The sequence below is a fragment of the Ursus arctos genome, unplaced genomic scaffold (genome assembly GCF_023065955.2).
Source record: "Ursus arctos isolate Adak ecotype North America unplaced genomic scaffold, UrsArc2.0 scaffold_26, whole genome shotgun sequence".
Lineage (NCBI taxonomy): Eukaryota > Metazoa > Chordata > Mammalia > Carnivora > Ursidae > Ursus > Ursus arctos.
Window position 1 is genome coordinate 5,492,645 of NW_026622941.1, and position 19,093 is coordinate 5,511,737.

Below are 19,093 nucleotides of genomic sequence, written 5' to 3' on the forward strand. Positions count from 1 at the left end.
GATGATGAAAAAGGAGAGGAAACAGAGCAGAGAAAGAAATGGAGACAGTTAACAGCAGTGGAATGCAGGAAGTAGAATGGTTAAGGAAGTTGAGAATGCAGGAAGCAGATTGGAGAAATAAAAATGATCTTTGTTGCCTGACTGTCATAATGTTAACGAGCACTAAAATCCTGCCAGGTGCTGGTTTGGACTAACTTTCCATTGGGCTTGCAAATGAGCATACTATTTTCCCAGCCCATGAAATGTTGTTAATAGACAAGGGCAAGGTCATATAGAGAGGATGAGACAGAGGTAAAAAATTCAAAGTCCTTTCCTGATTTTTTTTCTGAATTATAAAACCTTAGAAAAAGCTTTTGAAACAGGAGAATTTAAAAGAATAAGCATGTCTGTCTCATATGCTTGTATTTCTACAAAGATTTTCACAAGAAATCCATACTTTCAAGGTATATCTCAGTGCCTTTTAATTTTTGCTTGGCAAATAAGGTAAAGGAAAGATTTTATTTTTATGGTTAATTTAGTCTTACACTTGATATGATTCAAACCTTTTGGAAAAGTCAAATGTCTCCACAAAAATGTATTAACAATCTCCTATATCAAGTGTCCAGGTATGATATAGAGGACGTTTTAACTACTCATATTCACAGACAGGGCATAACAGTAGAAAAAAAGATTTTTTCATAAAGAAATTTTAAGAATAAATGTATAAGTAAAAGGCTGATCACTAGACTTTATGGTATATGAATTTTTGGAAGGTTTCACAGACATACATCATGATTTGATTTGTGGCTTGGATTACAAGTTCTCTTTCTGGGCGTCTTTTGCTTGACAGAATCCCAGCACAGCTCAAGTTCCTGGAAAGTTTAACAGTCGTCTTCTGCCAACGTGTCAGTCTCTAAGGGTTTAGTGCTTGGATGTCAGAGTAAGTGTTGATGATACTCGGAAGATCTGGGGGAGCATGTTACTAAGTTGATAAAACATTTCTTCAGAAATACTCTGTAAGAAGTAAAAAAAAAAAAAAGTTCACACCTGTTAAATCATCACTGATTTTTAAATTTTTCAAGTAATTTAAAATACGGAACTAGTCTTAGATAGGGAGAGCAGTATATGAAAATTCTCTTTCATGACTGAGTTAACTGCATGGTTATGGGCAGGGAGTGTTTTTCTTCTGAGAACCTATGTTGTTTCTGTCAAATAGTAAGTATGATTACCAGAAAAATCCCTAGATAATTAGTGTAATAAGTAACTAAAGTACCACTGATTTTTGCTAAGCTCTACATAGAATACAGAATCCTTTCCTGCTAATGCACTTTTACATGAATTCTTCAAGATCTATAGAACATAAATGTGGGAAAAAAGCAAAAGATGAGTCAAATTTGGTTTTGGGGTTAAATAAAAGATCCTTTGAGTGGCAGATGCTGACATCTTTGACAATAAACTATATGCCTCTATGGCACCCAAACACTTCTCCCCTTAATAAATAGAAAGCTGTTAGCAATTTATTATGTTATATCGAGTTTCGGACAGGGTGCCTAGCTGTATCTGGGAGCAATATTAGAGCAGAGAGTAAACTGGGGAAAGACCTATTCAGATAACACACCTGTGGTACCAGAAACTGCACTGTCCTGGAAATTCCTCCATCCCATGAGGCCATTTCCATCATGAAACCTAAAACAGAACAATAGACTTTGCTGAATTATGAGTTCTGGTCTCAAACCTACCAGTCCCTTATGAAGATAAACTGAATTTTCACTGTGGGGTTTCATGTCTTGCTTTTTTAGGTAGCCACTTGTGTGTGGGAGAGGCTAGGCCCAAAGAACAGATAAACTTTTGCAATCCTTAATTCCCCGTGCCAGAGAGGTTTAACATAATTTTGTCAATGCATTTTTATTCATGATTTCTCAAGTCCTATTTAGTCTCTATATAATAAAGCTAAAGCAGGTTATTAAAGGATAATTGAAGATGTGGTTCTATTTTTTTCTTTTTAAGAAAATAAAAAGGCAATAGACAGCAAGCTATAATCAGAGCAAAATATAAATACCATCCAAATATCTTTGTATTTAAAGAGGGCCAGAGATGATTTGTTTATTTTATGACTGGAAACAGATAAGTAAAAAATATTTGCCTTGTTAAACCACTTTTAACTGAGTCACCAGAGGACAGAGGTAATGTTCATAGTCTCCTGGTTGCTCTACTTTCAATAGTTGGGACTAAGAAATACAGGTCCTGTTGTTAAAATACAAGGTTATGCTCACCTTTGACACACTTAAACACAAGTTCTGCTCTCCTTAAGCACCATGGTATAGTCATTTCCTAAAAAGAGAACCAAAACAAATCATGTTTTTAACAGAACTTTGTAAAAAAAAAAAAAAAATCAAGTCTTAATGTATCTTTAACGTTGACCATCTACTTTGTGAACAGATTCAGGCAACTATTTGCTAACTTTAGCTGGATTTCTTCTGGTTTTTAGATATAATTCCTTATAGCTGTTGGACTACATTTGTGGAATACAACCAATTTAATTATCCTAGTAAATATAGTTAAAAAAATAAATATACCCTTAAAACTTTCTAGATAATTATTCTAAAGACAAATAAAGTGACAGAAGAACTCCAACTACTCTCAATTTTAGCATGAATAATTCCAATAACTTGTATAATAGTGGAACAATGCATTAAAATGCTTTTACTGTATGTTATTACAAAAGTGACAGAAATACACAAACCTCCCATCCCAGCCACCTACCAAATCAAATGCATTCATTTTTCTATACTCCTTTCTAATCGCAGATCAAATGCACACATGAGTGCTATTGCCAGACTATAATTGATTAATTTATAATTTTCTATAGTTGCGATCAGTGATTATACCATTTCAAATTCTACTTTTCATTATCACCAGAATTACTTTCCCATTTGCAAGTCTTCATAATCATAACATAATATACATGTATTATTTCATTAGAGTGATTCTCAATCTTTTTGGGTCTTGGGATCTTTTACACTCTTTTTTAAAAAGATTTTTATTTATTTGACAGAGAGAAAGAGAGAGAGCACAAGTAGGGGGAGGGGTAGACTCCCCGAGGAGCAGGGAGCCCAATATGTGGGACTCAATCCCAGGACCCTGGGATCATGACCTGAGCAGAAGGCAGATGCTTAACCAACTGAGCCACCCAGGAGTCCCGATATTTTACACTCTTAAAAATCAATGAGGACACCAATGAGCTTTTGTTTATGTGGATTTTATCTCTTGATAGTTATTACATTAGAAATTAAAACAGAAAAATGTAAAAAATACTAATAATGAAGCAGCAGAAAGAGAAATTAAAGAATCAATCCCATCTACAATTGCACCAAAAAACCATAAGATATGTATGAATAAACCTAACCAGAGAGGTGAAAGACCTGTACTCTGAAAACTATAAAACATTCCATGCTCATGGATTGGAAGAACAAATGTTGTTAAAATGTCTATAGTATCCAAAGCAATCTACAGATTGCTATCAATACAATCCCTATCAAACCACCAAGAGCATTTTTCACAGAGCTAGAACAAACAATCCTAAAATTTGTACGGAACCACACAAGACCCTAAATAGCCTAAGCAACCTTGAAAAAGAAAAGCTGGAGGCATCACAATTCCAGACTTCAAGTTATATTACAAAGCTGTGTGATTCAAGACAGTATGGTGCTTGCACAAAAATAGACACATAGATCAATGGAACAGAATAGAAAATCCAGAAATAAACTCACAACTATATGGTCAATTAATCTTCAACAAAGGAGGCAAGAATATGCAATGGGAAAAACACAATCACTTCAACAAATGGTGTTGGGAAAACTAGACAGCAAAAAGCAAAAGAATCAATTTCACTTAAAAATGACAATGAGAAACCTATTGCATGTTAACATATTTTTAAAAAAGATTACTTATTTTAGAAAGAGAGAGAAAGCGCATTGTGTGTGGACAAGCAGGGGGCGGGGAGAGGGTGAGGGACAGGAGACTCCCCTGAGTGCAGAGTCCAATGTGGGGATCAATCTCACCACCCTGAGATCATGACCTAAGCTGAAATCAAGAGTCCAACGCCACCTGGGCGTGCCTAACTTTTTTTTTTCCCCAGTAGAAAGTAACTATTTCCTGAAACAAAAAAAATTTAAGTGAGAAGAGTGGCAATGGTTTACATATTTTCAAATCTCATTAAAGCCTGGTTTAATAAAAGACATTTGGATTCTCCTATCTGCTCTGCATTTAATCTGTTGTGTAGAGTCTCTGGAAAAACTCACAGTGCTCCTGAAAGAATGAGAATGGAAAAGATAAATAATGCCTTAGTAGTATTATGAAAATATTTTAAATCTGGCTGAGCCGCAGAAAGGGGCTAAGATCCTAGGAGGATCTTCAGAACACAAATTTAAAAACTGCTGTTTTAAGCATTGTCCACAATAGCTAAATCGTGGACGGAGCTGAGATGCCCTTCAACAGATGACTGGATTAAGAAGATGTGGTCCATATATACAATGGAATATTACTCAGCCATCAGAAAGAACAATTTCTCAACATTTGCTGCAACATGGACAGCACTGGAGGAGATAATGCTGAGCGAAATAAGTTAAGCAGAGAAAGACAATTATCATATGGTTTCACTCATTTATGGAACATAAGAAGTAGGAAGATCGGTAGTAGAAGAAAGGGATGAAGAAAAGGTATCTCAATGTGGTTTTGATTTGAATTTTCCTGATGGTTAATGATTTTGAACATTTTTTCATGTGTCTGTTAGCCATTTGTATGTCTTCATTAGAAAAGTGTCTGTTCATATCTTCTGCCCTTTTTTTTTTAATGATTTTTTATTATATTATGTTAGTCACCATACAGTACATCCCCGGTTTCCGATGTAAAGTTCGATGATTCATTAGTTGCGTATAACACCCAGTGCACCATGCAATACGTGCCCTCCTTACTACCCATCACCGGTCTATCCCATTCCCCCACCCCCTCCCCTCTGAGGCCCTCAGTTTCTTTCTCATAGTCCATAGTCTCTCATGTTTCATTCCCCCCTCTGATTACCCCCCCCTTTATCCTTTTCTTCCCCTACCGATCATCCTAGTTCTTATATTCCACAGATGAGAGAAATCATATGATAATTGTCTTTCTCTGCTTGACTTATTTCACTTAGCATTATCTCCTCCAGTGCCGTCCATGTTGCAGCAAATGTTGAGAATTCGTTTTTTCTGATAGCTGAGTAATATTCCATTGTATATATGGACCACATCTTCTTAATCCAGTCATCTGTTGAAGGGCATCTCGGCTCCTTCCACGATTTAGCTATTGTGGACAATGCTGCTATGAACATTGGGGTGCATATGGCCCTTCTCTTCACTACGTCTGTATCTTTGGGGTAAACACCCAGTAGTGCAATGGCTGGGTCATAGGGTAGCTCAATTTTTAACTTTTTAAGGGACCTCCACACTGTTTTCCAGAGTGGCTGTACCAACTTGCATTCCCACCAACAATGTAGGAGGGATTCCCTTTCTCCACATCCTCTCCCAACAATTGTTGTTTCTTGCCTTGTCTATTTTCGCCATTCTAACTGGTGTAAGGTGGTATCTCAGTGTGGTTTTGATTTGAATTTCCCTGATGTTCTGCCCATTTTTTGATTTGATTATTTGTTTCTTGTGTATTGAGTTTGAGAAGTTCTTTGTAGATCTTGGATACTAATCTTTTATCTGTAGTGTCATTTGCAAATATATTCTCCCATTCCGTGGGCTGCCTCTTAGTTTTTTTGACTGTTTACTTGGCTGTGCAGAAGCTTTTTATCTTGATGAAGTTCCACAAGTTCATTTTATCTTTTGTTTCTCTTGCCTTTGGAGATGTGTCATGAAAAAAGTTGCTGTGGCCGATGTCAAAGAGGTTGCAGCCTATGTTCTCCTCTAGGATTTTGATGGATTCCTGTCTCACATTGAGGTCTTTCATCCATGTCTTCTGTTCCAGGAGCACACCCAGTGTACTACACTATATTGAATTATTATGACACCTCAGGCCTGTGAGTTTCTCAGACTTTCTTTGTTTTTGATGACCTTACAGTTTTGAGGAGTCCTGGTCAGGTAATCTGTAGAATGCTTTCTATTGGAATTTGTCTGATGTTTTTCTCATGGTCAGACTGGCGCAATGGATTTTGGTGGGAAGACTACAGAGGTAAGAAGCCATTTTCATAGTATCATATCAAGAATTCAAATTAGCAACATGATTTATGACTGTTGATATTGATCGGAATCACCTGCCTGAGGTAGTGATTCTCAGATTTCTCCACCGTAAAGTTATTCCCCTCTCCCATTCCCCAACCTTTCCATAACACACTTTTTGGAAAGAAGTCACTCACTGTGAGCAGCACACATGTAAAAGGTGATTTTTGCTTCCCTCCTTGAAGAATGAGTATCTACATAAATTATTTGGAATTCCTCTGCACTGTTTCTTCTCCCCTATTTATTTATTTAGTCATCTGTTTATAACAATATAGACTCATGGGTATTTACTTTATACAATGGGTTATAATTCAACGATTATTAATTACCAAATGTGTCCCAGTTTTATATTCTAATTGACCTTACTGGCAATAATTCACATTAGTGACCACTGCCTTCTTTCATAAAATTTGCTTGCCCCCCAAAACTGAGAGCTTTTCCCCTAAGGTCAGGAACAAGACATGTTCATGTCAGCAACAAGGATGTTCATGTCAGGAACAAGGATGTTCACTCTCATGACTTTTATTCAACATAGTACTAGAGGTGTAGCCACAGCAATCAGACAACAGAAAGGAGTAAAGGCATCCAAAATGGTAAGAAAGAAGTAAAATTTTCACTATTTGCAGATGACATGATATAGAAAACCCAAAAGACTCCACCAAAAAAACCACTAAAACTGATAAATGAATTCAGGAATACTGAAGGATACAAAATCAATGTACAGAAATCCACTGCATTTCCATACACTAATAATGAAGCAGTTAAAAAACAGAGTAAGAAAATGTTCCCATTTATAACTATACCAAAAACTGTAAGATACCTAGGAATAAACCTAAACAAAGACAGGAAAGACTTGTACTCCAAAAACTATAAAACAGTGATAAAAGAAATTGAAGATGACACAAAGAAATGTAAAGACATTCCAATTCCAACCTCATGGATCAGAAGAACAAATATGGTTAAAATGTCTATATTACTCAAAACAATATAAACATTTAATGCAATCCCTATCAAAATACCAATGGCATTTTTCACAGAGCTAGAACAAACAATCCTAAAATTTGTATGGAACCACATAAGGCCCTGAATAGCCACAGCAATCTTGAAAAAGCAAAGCTGGAGGCATCACAATTCCAGACTTCAAGTTATATTACAAAGCTGTAGTGATTCAAGACAGCATGTTGCTGGCACAAAAACAGACACATAGATCAATGGGACAGCATAGAAAATCCAGAAATAAACCCACAACGATATGGTCTTCAACATTAATCTTCAACAAAGGAGGCAAGAATATGCAATGGGAAAAAGTCTCTTCTACAAACGGTTTTGGGAAAATTGGACAGCAACATGCAAAAGAATGAAACTGGACCACTTGCTTATACCATATACAAAACTAAGCTCAAAATGGATTAAGGATCTAAAATGTGAGATCTGAAAACAAAAAAATCCTAGAAGAGAGCACAGGCAGTAATTTCTCTGATATCAGCTTTAGCAATCTCTTTCCAGATATGTCTCCTGAGGCAAGGAAAATAAAAGCAAAAATAAACTATTGGGAACACATCGGAAAAAAAAAAAAGCTTCTGCACAGCAAAGGAAGTAACTAAGAGAACTAAAAGACAACCAACGGGAGAAGATATCTGCAAATGACATATCCAATAAAGGGTTAGTATCCAAAATATATAAAGAACTGACAGAACCCAACACACAAAAAACAAATAATCCAATTAAAAAATGGGCACAAGACATGAACACAAATTTCTCCAAAGAAGACATCCATAAAGCCAAAAGACACATGAAAAGATGCTCAACATCATTCATCATCAGGGAAATGCAAATCGAAACTACTATGAGATATCACCTCACACCTGTCAGAATGGCTAAAATCAAAAGCTCAAGAAACAAGTGTTGGTGGAGAAACAGGAACCCTTCTGTGCTGTTGGTGGGAGTGCAAATGGTGCAGCCACTGTGGAAGACAGTATGGAGGTTCCTCAAAAAATTAAAAAAGAGAACTACCCTACGATCCACTAATCACACAACTGGGTATTTACCCAAAGAATACAAAAACCACGAATTCTAAGGACATATACACTCCTATGTTTACTGCAACGTTATTTACAATAGCCAAGCTATGGAAGCAGCCAAAGTGTCTATCAATAAGATGAATGGATGAAGAAGATGTGGTATAGATCAAGTTAAGATGGCAGAGAATGTTTTCATTTTTTTCAGCTGGTCCCCTAAGTCGAGTTGGATAGATACCAGACCATCCTGAACATCCACAGATTCAGCCTGAGACGCAGGAAGATACATCCGGATCTGTACAAATGAACATCTCCAGCGATGAGTATTGAGGTACGAAGCGGGGAACTGTGAAACCTTGCACAGATATCGGAAGATAAACAGAAGGGGGAGGGAGCCGCCACGTTCGGGTGCGGGGAAGCTGTAGCCACCTGCACGGAGGAGTGGGCGGACTTGTGGACCGGACCCGCGAGAGAGCGGACTGAGACCGTGAGCCGCGGACGTGTGCCACCAGACTGAAACGGAGCTCTGGTGCGCTCACTGGAACCAGACTGAGACCGGGAGTTCCGGGAGCGTGGGGACGGCTGGCGGCTGGCGGTGTTAGAAACACAAAGGACAGAGACGCGCTGGCCCTGGAAGTGAGGGCTGGGACGCCGGGTGTGGGGCGCACATCCCGGGACGCTGCAGGGTTGAGCAGCACCAACAGAAACAGAATTAAAGTGGCCAGAACATCAGTGGAGAACGGTCCGCAATCCCTCTGTTCTGAGACAGAGGCTGAGATTCGGCCACTGCTGCTCTGACTCTCAGAAGAGGCACAGCAGACCGCCAGGGAAAGCCGCCAGAGAAAACCTGGAAAGACCAGCTCACAGTGTGCGCATCCCCATCCTCCCTCCCAGGAGACACGGAGACTCTACCCAAACAGGGTTGCCTGAGTATCGACGTGACAGGCCCCTCCCCCAGAAGGCAGGCTGAAAAACCAAGAAGCCCACATCCCTAAGATCCCTATAAAACAAGTGCGCACTACCTGGGTCCCGGTCAATAATCTGGGCTCTGGACAACCCCGCAACCTCTCCTCATCAGAATGATGAGAAGGAGAAATCCCCCCCAGCAAAGAAAAGACAACGAGTCTGTGGCCTCTACCACAGAACTAATGGATATGGATATAACCAAATTATCAGAAATGGAATTCAGAGTAACAATGGTCAAGATGATGTCTAGACTTGAAAAAAGTATTAACGAAAATGTTAATGAGAATATAGAATCTCTAAGGGCAGAAATGAGAGCGAATCTGGCAGAAATTAAAAATTCTATGAGCCAAATGCAGTCAAAACTAGAGGCTCTGATGGCCAGGGTGAATGAGGCAGAAGAACGTATCAGCGAATTGGAGGATGGGTTAGTAGAAGAAAAAGCTAAAATAGAATCTGGACTCAAAAAAATCCATTCTCAGGAATGTAGGTTACGGGAGATTACTGACTCAATGAAACGCTCCAATGTCAGAATCATCGACATCCCCGAGGGGGTGGAGAATAACAGAGGTCTAGAAGACATATTTGAACAAATTGTAGCTGAAAACTTCCCTAATCTAGCAAAGGAAACAAGCATTCGTGTCCAAGAGGCAGAGAGGACCCCTCCCAAGCTCAACCACGACAAACCTATGCCACGCCACATCATGGTGCAATTCGCATATATTAGATCCAAGGAAACAGTATTGAAAGCGGCCAGGGCAAAGAAATTTCTCACATACCAAGGCAAAGGTATCAGAATTACGTCAGACCTGTCTACACAGACCTGGAATGAGAGAAAGGGTTGGGGGGGGGGCATTTTTAAAGCTCTTTCAGAGAAAAACATGCAGCCAAGGATCCTTTATCCAGCAAGGCTGTCATTCAGAATGGATGGAGAAATAAAGACCTTCCAGAATTGCCAGTCATTGACCAATTTCGTAACCACGAAACCAGCCCTACAGGAGATATTAAGGGGGGGTTCTATAAAAGTAAAAAGGCCCCAAGAGTGATACAGAACAGAAAGTCACAGTCTATAGAAACAAAGACTTTACTGGCAACATGGCATCATTAAAATCATATCTCTCAATAATCAGTCTCAATGTAAATGGCCTAAATGCTCCCATAAATGCCACAGGGTTGCAGATTGGATAAAAAGACATGACCCATCCATTTGCTGTCTACAAGAGACTCATTTTGAACCTAAAGATACAACCAGACTGAAAGTAAAGGGATGGAATACCATCTTACACGCCAATGGACCTCAAAAGAAAGCTGGGGTAGTAATTCTCCTATCAGACAGATTGGATTTTAAACTAAAGACTATAGTTAGTGACACAGAAGGGCACTATATTATTCTTAAAGGATGTATCCAACAAGTGGATATGACAATTATAAATATATATGCCCCCAACAGGGGAGCAGCAAGATACACAAGCCAACTCTTAACCACAATAAAGAGACATATAGATAAAAATACGTTAATAGTAAGGGACCTCAACACTCCACTATCAGCAATAGACAGAGCACCGGAGCAGAAAATCAACATAGAAACAAGAGCTTTGAATGCCATACTCGACGAGTTGGACCTCATAGATATATATAGAACACTACACCCCAGAACCAAAGAATACTCATTCTATTCTAATGCCCACGGAACATTCTCAAGAATAGATCATGTTCTGGGTCACAAAACAGGTCTCAACTGATACCAAAAAACTGAAATTATTCCCTGCATATTCTCACACCACAACACTCTGAAATTGGAACTCAACCACAAGGAAAAATTTGGAAGAAACTCAAACACTTGGAGACTAAGAACCATCCTGCTGATAGGGGCGCCTGGGTGGTGCAGTCGTTAAGCGTCTGCCTTCAGCTCAGGGCGTGATCCTGGTGTTCTCGGATCGAGTCCCGCATCAGGCTCCTCTGCTGGGAGCCTGCTTCTTCCTCTCCCACTCTCCCTGCTTGTGTTCCCTCTCTCGCTGGCTGTCTCTCTCTCTCTGTTAATAAATAAATAAATAAATAAATAAATAAATAAAATCTTAAAAAAAAAAAAAAGAATGATTCGATAAACCAGGAAATCAAAAATCATTTTAAACAATTTATGGAGACTAACGAGAATGAAAACACAACAGTCCAAAACCTATGGGATACTGCAAAGGCAGTCCTAAGGGGAAAATACATAGCCATCCAAGCCTCACTCAAAAGAACAGAAAAATCTAAAATGTAGTTTTTATATTCTCACCTCAAGAAGCTGGAACAGCAACAGAGGGACAGGCCTAATCCACACACGAGAAAGCAGTTGACCAAGATTAGAGCAGAAATCAATGAATTAGAAACCAGGAGTACAGTAGAGCAGATCAACAGAACTAGAAGCTGGTTCACTGAAAGAATTAATAAAATTGACAGACTACTGGCAAGACTTATCCAAAAGAGTAAAGACCCAAATTAATAAAATTATGAATGAAAAGGGAGCGGTCACAACCAATGCCAATGAAATTGGAAGGATTATTAGAAACTTTTATCAACAGCTTTATGCCAATAAATTAAGCAATCTGGAAAAGATGGAGGACTTTCTGGAAACATATAAACTACCAAGACTGAAACAGGAAGAAACTGATTTTTTAAACAGGCCAATTAATTATGAAGAGATTGAAACAGTGATTAAAAACCTTCCAGAAAACAAAACTCCAGGACCGGACGGTTTTCCTGGGGAATTCTACCAAACATTCAAAGAAGAAATAATACCTATTCTCCTAAAGCTATTTCAAAACATAGAAACAGAAGGAAAGCTACCAAACTCATTCTATGAGGCCAATATTACCTTGATCCCCAAACCAGGCAAAGACCCCATCAAAAAGGAGAATTACAGACCGATTTCCCTAATGAATATGGACGCCAAAATTCTCAACAAGATCCTGGCTAACAGAATCCAACAGTACATTAAAAGGATTATCCATCATGACCAAGTGGCATTCATCCCTGGGATACAAGGGTAGTTCAACATTCGCAAATCGATCGGGGTCTTAGATTTTATCCAGAAAGAAAAATTCAGAAATCATATGATTCTCTCAATAGATGCAGAAAAAGCATTTGACAAAATACAACATCCTTTCCTGATTAAAACCCTTCAGAGTGTAGGGATAGAGGGTATATTCCTCAATCTCATAAAAACCATCTATGAAAAGCCTACAGCAAATATCATTCTCGATGGGGAAAAGCTGGAAGCCTTTCCCTTAAGATCAGGAACACGACAAGGATGCCCACTCTCGCCACTATTATTCAACATAGTACTAGAAGTCCTTGCAACAGCAATCAGACAACAAAAAGGGATAAAAGGTATCCAAATCGGCAAAGAAGAAGTCAAACTGTCTCTCTTCGCAGATGACATGATACTCTATATGGAAAACCCAAAAGAATCCACTCCCAAACTATTAGAAGTTATAGAGCAATTCAGTAATGTGGCGGGATACAAAATCAATGCTCAGAAATCAGTTGCATTTCTATACACAAATAATGAGACTGAAGAAAGAGAAATTAGGGAATCCATCCCATTTACAATAGCACCAAAAACCATACGTTACCTTGGAATGAACTTAACCAGAGACGTAAAGGACCTATATTCTAGAAACTATAAATCACTCTTGAAAGACATTGAGGAAGACATAAAAAGATGGAAAAATATTCCATGCTCGTGGATCGGAAGAATTAACATAGTTAAAATGTCCATGCTGCCCAGAGCAATCTACACTTTCAATGCTATCCCGATCAAAATACCGAGGTCATTTTTTAAAGAACTGGAACAAATAGTCCTTAAATTTGTATGGAAACAGAAAAGGCCCCGAATCTCCAAGAAACTGTTGAAAAGGAAAAACAAAGCTGGGGGCATCACAGTGCCGGATTTCGAGCTGTACTACAAAGCTGTGATCACAAAGACAGCATGGTACTGGCACAAAAACGGATACATAGACCAATGGAACAGAATAGAGAACCCAGAAATGGACCCTCGGCTCTTTGGGCAACTAATCTTTGATAAAGCAGGGAAAAACATCCGGTGGAAAAAAGACAGTCTCTTCAATAAATGGTGCTGGGAAAATTGGACAGCTACATGCAAAAGAATGAAACTTGACCACTCTCTCACACCATACACAAAGATAAACTCCAAATGGATGAAAGACCTCGATGTGAGACAGGAATCCATCAAAATCCTAGAGGAGAACATAGGGTGCAACCTCTATGACATCGGCCAAAGCAACCTTTTTCATGACACATCTCTAAAGGCAAGAGAAACAAAAGATAAAATGAACTTGTGGGACTCCATCAAGATCAAAAGCTTCTGCACAGCCAAGGAAACAGTCAAAAAAACTAAGAGGCAGCCCACGGAATGGGAGAAGATATTTGCAAATGACACTACAGATAAAAGACTGGTATCCAAGATCTACAAAGAACTTCTCAAACTCAATACGTGAGAAACAAATAAACAAATCATAAAATGGGCAGAAGATATGAACAGACATTTTTCCAGTGATGACATACAAATGGCTAACAGACACATGAAAAAATGTTCAAAATCATTAGCCATCAGGGAAATTCAAATCAAAACCATACTAAGATACCACCTTACAGCAGGAAGAATGGCAAAAATTGACAAGGCAAGAAACAACAATTGCTGGAGAGGATGTGGAGAAAGGGAATCCCTCCTACATTGTTGGTGGGAATGCAAGTTGGTACAGCCACTCTGGAGAAGTGTGGAGGTCCCTTAAAAAGTTAAAAATTGAGCTACCCTATGACCCAGCTATTGCACTACTGGGTATTTACCCCAAAGATACAGACGTAGTGAATAGAAGGGCCATATGCACCCCAATGTTCATAGCAGCAATGTCCACAATAGCTAAATCGTGGAAGGAGCTGAGATGCCCTTCAACAGATGACTGGATTAAGAAGATGTGGTCCATATATACAATGGAATATTACTCAGCTATCAGAAAGAACGATAGCACAACATTTGCAGCAACATGGACGGCACTGGAGGAGATAATGCTAAGTGAAATAAGTCAAGCAGAGAAAGACAATTATCATATGGTTTCTCTCGTCTATGGAACATAAGAACTAGGAAGATCGGTAGGAGAAGAAAGGGATAACGAAAGGGGGGGTAATCAGAAGGGGGAATGAAGCATGAAAGACTATGGACTCTGAGAAACAAACTTAGGGCTTCAGAGGGGAGGGGGGTGGGGGAATGGGACAGACTGGTGATGGGTAGTAAGGAGGGCACGTATTGCATGGCGCACTGGGTGTTACACGCAATTAATGAATCATCGATCTTCACATCAAAAACCAGGGATGTACTGTATGGTGACTAACATTATATAATAAAAAAACATTAAAAAAAAGAAGATGCGGTATATATATGCAACAGAATAGTATTCAGCCATAAAGAGACTGAAATCTTGCCATTTGCAACAACATAGATGGATCTAAGGAGTATAATGCTAAGCAAAATAAGCCAGCCAGAGAAAGACAAATACCATATGATTTCATTCATATGTGGGAATTTAAGAAACAAATGAGCAAAGGAAAAAAAAGAGACAAACCAAGAAACAGACTCTTAACTAGAGAACACACTGATGGAGGTCAGTGGGGGGATGGGTGAACAAGGTGAAGGGGGTTAAGAATACACTTATCTTGATGAGCACTGGGAGCTGTATGGGAGTGTTGAATCACTATATTGTACACCTGAAACTAAAATAACACTATATGTTAACTACAGTGTAATTAAAATTTTTTAAATGTCAATTGTGATTATAATTGCAGACAGTATCTTCTGAAAAGTAAATGGCCATACTTTGACTACTCAACTTGAATCTTCTGGTAGGGGCAAAGTTGAACGGCAGAGGTGATCAAGACTCAGTTGGTATATGTCTTAAACGTTAGGTATCAGAATTATTTTCTGAGTTCAAATACCCATGGGAGAAACTGAAAGACTATTCTTTACTCTCAAGTATATGCCTCTGAGGTACCTGAAATACTCCCATTAATCAGTTTCTCAGTCATTATCTAAAGTTGAGGAACGGTCTGGCTTTCTTATTTTTCGCATTCAAAAATAATGGGTTAGGTACAACCACTTTGGGAAACTATTTGGTTGTAAATACCAAAGCTAAACATACACATACCACGACACCTAACAATTCCATCCCTAAGTATATACCTAACAGAAATGCCAAAATCTGTGTACTAAAATATTTATAGCAACATAAGTCATAATAATCAAAACCTAGAAACTACTCAAATGTCCATAAATAGTAGAATGCATTGCTAAATAATTGTGGTCTAGTCACACAGTGGAGTAATATATAACAATATGAATGAACAATCTACAACCACAGACAATAATATGGGTAAATTTTATAAACAGAATTATTGAGTGAAAGAAGCCAGATACAGGAGTATGTAGTATATAATTCTACTTATATAAACTACAAAAACAAGCCTACGTAATCTATGCTTTTCAAAATGAAAAAAAAAAAAAAAAATGGTTACCCTCATGGAGACAGTGTGGTTTACATGACTGGAAGGGAACATGAGGGTGGCTTCCAGGGTGGTAATATTCTGTTTTATGTTCTGGGTATTGGTTACAAGGGTGTTAAGTTTGTGAAAATTTGAGCTAATATGCTTATGTATGCTTTTCTATATGAGTATTCTACTCTAAACAGAAAAACAACATTTTCATCAACCACAATCATAGTAACTAAATCCTCAAAGTTCCAAATTATTCAAGTTAACAAAAAATAAAAGGAAATCAGGAACTTGGTATTCTCGGCTTGCAGGTTCATTCCACACCTATCAGGTTAGATTGGCTCCAGTATGACGGTATCTTAGACTACAAATATCTACAGAGATAAACTGGTGATTATCAGGATGTCTTTCTTCTTGGTGATAGATTATTTTTTCCTTTCCTTCTTTAAAAAAAAACAAACAAACAACTGCAATTAATTTCTACCACAGAACATGGGCTGTTTCAGACATTATCGTCATTACTGTGCACACACTAAAATGTGGTAACCGAGTGTCTAGAAATTCTGTTCGTTAGAGGAAGTAAACAACACCTGAAAGTGCTTTGGGACCCTCGCATGAAAGCTAAAACAAAGATTAACTCTATATCCTGTGCAGTGTTGTCTGAGTTTGTAGAATAAACTTCTTGACCCGAATGGATGTTTAAATACAACAAATGGGAGGATCATGGCTCAATATACTTTTGTGAATTAAAATGGACACTTTGGAAACAAACTTAATGTCCTGCAGCTGGCTGTCCCAATTTAAAACATGTAACTTTTGTAACATTGTGGGAGAGGGAATGCTAGTAGTATCAGATGTCTGGAAGTAAATCCAAACTTAGTGACTTTTGGAAATACTGTTTTTGAGGTTGTTTCCCACCTACATATAACCATTTTTATAAACTGGTTAACCAGGAGTCCAGCTGCAGGAATGTTTGGATGTTTCCTTGCGGCTGGAATTCATCACAAACTTTCTTTGTTATTCTACAAAGACTTTTATAGATGGACTAGTTAGTGATGATATCTTAAAAATGGCTAAAAATTCCTGATGGAACTAAAACTTTATAAAACTACAGTTGAAAGAATCCCAAACAAACCATGTGTGTTAAATTCTCCTGATTCCATATTAGGTATGACTTAGGCTACATAAGTGAATGGAATGACAAATTAGGAGGTCTGATGCAGCTTTCATAGGATGAAGCCACAATTCTCTTAATTGAAACAATGTGTCTGATGAAAATACAAATGGGATGTAAGTGGTAAATCATTTAAAATCCCTCATCTTACCTGGAATTGATTTTGTGTGTGTGTTTACATAGGGTATCGCATTTAAAATGAACGAATCGAAGTGTTTTGCTTTAAAAAGTAGCATCTATACATATCTTTTATTTCGGGAAATAACTTTTAATAACCAATGGTCAAACTTCCTTCCTGACATTCATAATTTGCATTAAGCCATTTCATTTAAAAAAAAAAAAAGCCACCTCCAAACCAGCAGGCCCCAAGTTGTTGATATGGGTCCTTCATCACCAGGCTGACCGCTAGCTCTCCCAGAAGCACTTTTCTGCACCCATTGTTTTGAGGCTACTTTGTTTCTCCAGACTATTTGAAGTTGAGTTTTTGGTCTTTGCATTATTTCTTCAGCTTATCCCCTCTAACCAGTTTTTATGTGGATGAGAAGGAAAACAGGAGAGAAACCAGTCATGGGAAGATTTTTTTCCAAAATATAAAACAAAGCACAGTACATAATAAAATGAATGGATGATTATGCCATATTTTAACTGTAGAAACCAATACTTGTATTATCCGAAAAGCATCCTTAAGCATCCTTGAGAGAATGTTAAAATGAGGCTAGCTTCTTCCTGTTATCTAGGATCTCCTTCTGTTGCCTACTAATGCATACTCAGAGAATGCAAACTCATTTTAATGTTAGTGTAGGCCAAATATAAATGTGGAGGTAAACCTAATGCTACTCAAGACAAAAATGAAGGAAGAGGAAGGGAAGGGGGAGGAGTAGAGGCATATGTATTATCCAAAGCTAAAGCTAATTTTGATTTTCTAATTTACCTACTATAGGATAAGGCTACAATTCTCTGAACATAAATGGTTAAGGATTATTCATTCACTGTTTTGTATCATATGTCACTCAGTGCTATTAACCAGACAGGAGATACAAAGGTCCATTAGTTTTTTAGAAAGTGCTTTTAAAATGTAAAGATTATTATTATTACACAATATTGATGGTTAACATATTTATAAAATATGGTATTCTTGTATCTGCTTACCTCTGACATATCATGCACCAGCAAGAGAGGTATGCTTATTGTTGTGATGTCATGGGTACAGCAAACTTTGAGTATATTTCGGAGTCCCATAATGGCAGGATCTCGAGCAGTGATGTTTCCCGATTTCACATTGTCATCCACACAAAGGTGGAAAGCAACATGTATTTCTGAGAGATTAGAATGCCGTGTAATGTAAAATTCTCCTGTGAACACCAAATACAATCATGATTTTCAAATGAATAAATCACATTCATCAGTAGGCTTTATAAGTAACTATAATTAGGGCAGTCAATGAGCTGAACAAGGAGAGGTGTATCAGGAACCTATATTGGGCTCAGGAAGCAAATACAGCCACTGCTCCTTAATTCTTGGAAAGGTGATGAAAAAAAGAGACAACTGCCAATTTTGCATTAGGTTCAGAAATTGGTATGAAGTGACCACCAAGTAGTAAGTACATCAAATGAGTACTTATCCCTATTTTGATGTAAATGTTAAAAGTGTCCTACTTAACTCAAAGTGAGCATGTAAAAACAGGTCCCTCTCTTCCCCACACCCTAAATCAGCATTCTCCATCTCAATTAATGGATCTAATCTCCCTTCAGTTAGTTAATGGCACACAACAGAAACACAGAAGTTGCCCTTAAATACTTTATCTTAGTATCTCTTCCCTAATGCAAGACAATTCACCATCAACTACTTTCAGTAATATCTCCAACAAATATCTCAAATCTGAGATACTCCATCTTCATTGCTATTATCCAGCTCATGCTTCTTACCCTAGTTTAAGCTACCATCATCTCTCACCTAGGTTTTTGTCAAAGCCTCTTAATTAATCTCTCTGCTCCCAGTCTTGGCTACCTACAAACCATTACCACATTTGCAACCCAAACAATTTTAATATAAATCAGATTATATCACTCTGCTATTTAACATTGTCCACCAGGCTCACACTTCATTCAGAAAATAATCCAAACTCTTTACTGTGGTTCCCACGGCCTGTATGACCTGAC

At 38.1% G+C, this 19,093-nt stretch overlaps 1 protein-coding gene across 4 annotated transcripts in view; it reads right to left on the bottom strand.

The window, feature by feature from the left end:
• Positions 1-436: 436 nt before the first annotated feature.
• The window catches only part of CUNH12orf4 (chromosome unknown C12orf4 homolog), a 53,160-nt gene continuing 34,503 nt past the window's right edge, over positions 437-19,093 (bottom strand). For 2 of the 4 annotated variants that reach the window (XM_026502643.4, XM_026502645.4), the window contains 4 exons: positions 18,084-18,286; positions 2,253-2,310; positions 1,598-1,665; positions 437-993 (listed from right to left, as the gene is read on the bottom strand). In XM_026502643.4, coding sequence (XP_026358428.3) covers positions 901-993; positions 1,598-1,665; positions 2,253-2,310; positions 18,084-18,286 — 422 coding nt within the window. In that variant the 3' untranslated portion in view covers positions 437-900. Of the gene's footprint in view, positions 994-1,597; positions 1,666-2,252; positions 2,311-6,743; positions 11,248-14,863; positions 14,987-18,083; positions 18,287-19,093 lie in introns of those variants that run through there. The other 2 variants (XM_057318916.1, XM_057318915.1) reach the window with 2 other exon arrangements.